Source organism: Macadamia integrifolia, chromosome 6 (genome assembly GCF_013358625.1).
Source record: "Macadamia integrifolia cultivar HAES 741 chromosome 6, SCU_Mint_v3, whole genome shotgun sequence".
NCBI lineage: Eukaryota > Viridiplantae > Streptophyta > Magnoliopsida > Proteales > Proteaceae > Macadamia > Macadamia integrifolia.
This window is the reverse complement of record NC_056562.1, coordinates 2,673,549-2,679,172: the sequence shown is the minus strand read 5'-3', so window position 1 is coordinate 2,679,172 and position 5,624 is coordinate 2,673,549. Positions and strand designations below refer to the sequence as shown.

The following is a 5,624-nucleotide window of genomic DNA, read 5'->3' as shown; positions in this document are numbered from 1 at the left end:
TTGAAGTTTGCCTCCTCTAACCTAGATCTGGGATTCAACCAATGAGTCCAATCCCAGTCCAGGGCATTTTTTTAATCCCAATTTTGGATGGTACTAGATAGAGCCACTTCAGCATGGATTGGATTCCCAGTCTAGATTGTGACCTTAGATGCCATAACAAAAACCCCATTCATTTACTTTCTAAGGTTTCACCGATTAACTATCTCCTGCAGTGTAATACACTATTTATTTAATCGTTATAAATAGCAAAGAATACTCAGTTTAAGCATCTTGTAGGGGTTCCCCATGAGCATCCCCCCCCCCCCAAAAAAAAAAAGAGTATATCTAAGTACAAACACTTTAAAGTAAATATTCTTTCTGATCGCTCAAGATAAATTATTGAACAACACCAAGGATGAGGAATAACAAATATGAGGGAAAAAGAAAAAGGATTTATCAATTGATGCCGTCTTTTAGTTTGTAATCCAAAAGGTCTGATGCAATCCCGGGGTCAAAATACCCTATTTGGGTTCACTATGGACCCACCTAATTTCCAGGCACTATACCGCCAACCCAGATCTCCATTAACCATACAAGTAAAGAAAATAATAGTGCAGAACAAAATTATTCCAACAGTGATGTAGATATGCCAGAAGTTGCAGGTCTGAAACTGATATGCCAGGGAGTATGACACAGTAAGGGAGATGATGGAAGCAAGGGAACCAAGGTCTGAATTGCCACAGGGGTGCAACCTTACCCTTGAAAGTTCAATCCCAATTGATGGGATATTAGGGAGTTCAAACTCTAGTCTCAGTCTGCCAGTAAGGCTACAATAATGGAACAGGGAAGAAAAGGGTAACAGAGATAAGAAGGAGAATTACGAGAGCTAGAGAGAAGAAACCAGAAGAGGAACAAAAGAATAACAGAAGAAAGGGGCAACAGCCTCTGCTGCTCACACCATACAGGAAAAAAAATAACAAACTGCATTCTTTCAATCCACTCCCACAATAAGACTCTTAACTAGTAAACTAAGAAAAATTCAAAAAAGGAAAGCTTTCAAAAAAATAAGAAGATTACATAACATCATAACAAAGAAACTAAAATATCTAATTATCCTACTAGACCCAAATCCCAATTTGGGCTCGGTTCTTGGTCGGGGCTCTCAAACAGGATCGGCCCAGTCCAAGGAAGTGCTCATGCATCAAGGTCTATATCTCATTGTTCATGCAAAAATAGATTGCTTGGATTAGGATTTCAAACATCAACACATCCATAATTCCCGTCCAAACATACTGAAGAAGTACAGAAGCAAGAAACTGTAATCGAAAAATTATAGAACACAGCAGTGCAATCTAAGTTCTCCTCAACAGTGCTGAACAAACCATTATCTCACGCAACCAGTTAAAGCATTAGATGGATAGGCACATAAAATAGTTAATAGAGCACCGAGACAATGAAATATGAAACTATGTTGTATTATAAGGATCCAAGAGATTAAAAGTAATCACAGAATCAAAGGCAACATTTTTCGAACTTACTTTAGTATAGTGTAAATAGGCAACGATCATGTAACAATAATGCTGACTCAGAACTCAAACACCTACCTAACACCCCGTAACAGGAACCAATACAACTTGCAGGAATGTTCAGAAATAACAGAAAATAAAAGTTAAAGAAAAAATCAGGTAAAGCAAACAAATTGACTAACAATTTCTTGAGGTGTTGCTAAACTAAATCTGATGCCGTTTATTCTTCCATCTGCAACAAGTGGCGATAAAAGTGTCTCATCCATCTCTTCTATTATAAAACCTGCAACTGAAGAAAGTAAGTTCAGCAATGAATGCAGGCTCAAATGGACGGCATAAGTACAGTTCATGAAACATGAAGAAGATAAGTAATACCTGAAAAAAGACAAAAATAATGGTTGCCAAATGATTTTTCACCGGGAAAAAAATTAACTACTGCATAAAGAAAAAACTAACAATGCCAAATGTCACAGATTCACAATCAGACTTAGAACATAGCATAGTCTCCAGGGGTTGAACTATCCTGCTGAAGAAGCACAAGTATTTAGGAAGTAGAAACTATTTCACACCACTACTTCCCTGACCTCTTTCCTGACAGGTAGTGTTATGTGTTGGGGGAAAACAATCAGACCAGGGCATTCCCCTTTGATATTTACAATCTCCTCTCATCATCTGTATGATGTTGTGCACTTTCTTGCAGCAGTGAAGCACTTGGAAACAAGGACCTGCTGCTACATGTTGGAATTTGTGGGCCAAAATGAATCATTGTTGTCAAGGCGACAAGGCGAGCGAATGCCCTTGCCAGGAGCCTTGGAGCCTAGGCACCAAGGCAGAGGACTAAGCGAAGCCATATTGCATGCATAAAACAGGGTTTAATTGTGGATCTTTCAGGTTATATCAGTACTTAGCGTCTACTAATATACTGATGAAGTTATGTTAATATTTAGAGGAGATGTGAAACCCACCATTCAGTCATTATCCACAACATTCATAAGTACTCATTTTACAAACACCAACAATTTGTGGGGCTTCCTTATATTCACTTTTCAGATTTTGACCCAAGGTTTGCTGTTTTTTTTCAATCTTAACCCTTAAAGATATGATAAGCCAAAATAAGGTGCAGCGTAAAAAGGAAAAAGATTCCCACGCTGTTTGCGTAACGTATGCCTTCTTACAGAGTTTTCTATTCATTTACTCTCTCCACCCTTACCGTTCTGGGCCCCTATTGACAATACCATCCCAAGTGCTGCCATTGGTCTGGCATGGAAGATTCCCCCTACACCGGCAGTGTGGGGAACCCTTCCTGTACATAAAAGTTGCTAACAAACAGTTATGCCTGTTCTGAGAATATACATTATGGTGAACTCCCCTTGCCCTATCCGTAATGCCAACTTATCAATATGTTTTTATGCAGCATTCTAGGTAAATAACCCGTTTGACCATCCATTTCTCAACTCAACTCAATTCAGTATTATCCTAAATAAATGGTGTTGGTTGCATAAATCATCTTTCTCCCATTAGCTCTATTCAAAGCCATACTTGTTACTAGACCTAAGCCATGCATGTCCTTCCTCACCAGTAACCACTTTTCCTACGGTCATTTTAGGCCTTACCCTGAGTCTTTTAGATCCTTTCATTTTTTTTAACTTCCTGCCACCTATTCATATACAAAAGGCCCCACTGCATCGCACAAAGCCATTTAGCAGCCTTGGCTTTTAACCAAATGTACCAAGGATGTCGCAGTCATTGAACAAAAGTAAGCACTTTGCCCATTGTACCAACAGCAACTCAACATAACCTTGACCAAATTTTCAAGCGATCCCATCCTTGCCTACGCGGCAGGAATACATATGAAGCATGTCTCTACCTCTCTTTCCCTCTTCTTTCTCATGAATTTTGGGAGAAAATGAAAAAGGATACTAGTTAGCCAAACAAACACCATAATACAGCAAAATGAGACAGGGAATTCAGCACCATCGCAGCTATTCCCACTCCATAAAAGGGAAAATGACTAAAGCACCATGCAAATAATGTGGGAAATAGAAAAGAAAAGCGAAGCAGCACCAAGGGCTAGCTCCTCCTTCATCCCTTCCTTCTTGGATCTAATTACCTAGTTATCAAAACAAGCCAAGAAGGATCGAAGAAAACAGAGAGAAACAATGCGGGAGAGGAGAGACCAGAGAAGCATAAGAAAAAAGAAAATACATTCAGATTACATACATTCAGAACGAGGCAAGCTTTCCGACGATTGTTTTCAGGTTTTCCGTGACCGGAAGAAGCTGTGCGGTCTTAAAAAAGGAGTGGTGGTGGTCGCCATTAGAGAGAGTAGCAGATATAATAGACAGGTCTGGGAGTGGGAGTGGGAGTGGGAGTGGGAGTGGGTTTGGGTTTAGACATTAGAGGGTAGCAAAGAGGTCGGCAAGTGGGTTTGGTTTTCGAAATCTAAAATGGACAATATCGAGTGAGAGAAAAATGAAAGTTTTATAGCATTTTCTAATGCTTTGGAAAAAAAGAAAAAAAAAACGTAGTGGAGAAAGGGAATGCGCACGTGAGAGTTTTTTTTGTATAAAGTCTCGTTTCTGTCTACTCTCTTCCAACTTCTCTCCGATTTATCGCTTTTCTATTTGGGTGACGAAAAAACAATTTGTAGCAGCGCTCAGCCTTTCTTTTTCTTTATCCCTCAATTTTTCTGTTTCTGAAAAAAACAAAATCAATTGTTAACTCTAAGTCCTTTTTTTTTTTCCTAAGAAAAAAAACCAAGGAAAAATCATTTGTTAACTCTAGTTAATTTTTTTTGTCCTAAGCAAAATACTGCGTCTGGTAGTTTTGACATTTGCTTTATGAAAACAAATAATGAAATCTTCTTTTTGATGTCTACATTTCATTTTTTTTTTTTTTAAACGAATTGAGTAAAAAAATGTCAAAAACAAGAAATGTTACCATGTTCCAAAATTTGAGTTTCGTTTCAAAATATAATTTAGACACAGAAATAGAAAATTTTGATTTTGACACGAAACTTCATTTTTATAACAGAATGACTGCCAAATGCAGCCCAAGTCTAACAGGGCGCTGGTAAATAAGGAAAACAAAAAAAAAACATCTTGATAAACTTCTCTATCCCAGGCATAATAAGGAGAAATAGGGGGTTGCTCTTTAATGAATGTGGTTAATTTATTAGGTAAATAAGTAATTTCATATTAAAAATAAAACACCTCCAATTCAATTTCAACTACCACCCCATCACCAACATCACCACAACCATTGCCTCCCATCACCGCCACCACCGTTGTAGACACCATATTTTGTCATTCTCCGAAAGGGTTGTGCAATGATGAGATAGGAAACCCTTGAGACACTAATGGTTCATGTATTTGCGGTCCATACTACATCCTTACCTCTATGCAATACATTTTTGCTTCCATTCTAACATAGGATAAAATTGATCGATGACTTTAACATATGTAGAATTGACTAGGACTACCCCACAGACTATAGACCAATCCTAAATTGAGTCACGGGCCCAATTGGACCAAAACCCTATAGTCAACTCAGCCAGAATTGTACTGAGTCAAAGCCGATGCTAGACGCAATATGGCCGATGCTATTTGCACACTGGTCGACGTCAACTAATTACCCCAACTATATTGGCTAGAGTGCAAATTCTGCCAGATAATGCGATTTTGTAGAATTGTGCAATCTTCTACCAAATCACGATCCACTCTCGTACCTTGACACCTAAGGGATGTACCTAGACTCAATCTAAGGCCCTAGGACGCTAAGAAGACACTAGAAAACACATGTGACAAATGTGTTAATTGCTCATACATTTTGCAAATATACACTTCCCATAAAATAGTCCAAATCTCTCTCTAAGCATGGAATGAGATCTCACCCCTACATGAAAGTATTCTTTTACTTTCTTTGACAACCAACGAGCCTCCCAACTATAAATACCTGACTGCTCCTATATTTTGAGGATATTACACAAGCCCACATAATCCTATACAATCTCACACTCAGCCATAGCCACTGAGGTCTGCGCATTGGAATCGTAAGAAGTTACAACTGAACTTTACATTAGTTAGAGCTTGCATTGACTATACCTGAGCACATGCCCTT

The 5,624-nt window shown here is 38.5% G+C and overlaps 1 protein-coding gene across 2 annotated transcripts in view; it reads right to left on the bottom strand.

Annotated features, from left to right (window-relative positions):
* LOC122080955 (DNA-directed RNA polymerase V subunit 1) overlaps nucleotides 1–3,952 on the bottom strand; it is an 89,343-nt gene extending 85,391 nt beyond the window's left edge. Inside the window, exons 1-2 of one of the 2 annotated variants that reach the window (XM_042647857.1) lie at nucleotides 3,726–3,952; nucleotides 1,688–1,794 (exon numbers count right to left, since the gene is read on the bottom strand). In XM_042647857.1, the coding sequence (XP_042503791.1) occupies nucleotides 1,688–1,771 (84 nt within the window). In that variant the 5' untranslated portion in view covers nucleotides 1,772–1,794; nucleotides 3,726–3,952. The remainder of the gene's footprint in view (nucleotides 1–1,687; nucleotides 1,795–3,725) is intronic. The other variant, XM_042647858.1, reaches the window with a different exon arrangement.
* Between the last annotated feature and the right edge of the window lie 1,672 nt (nucleotides 3,953–5,624).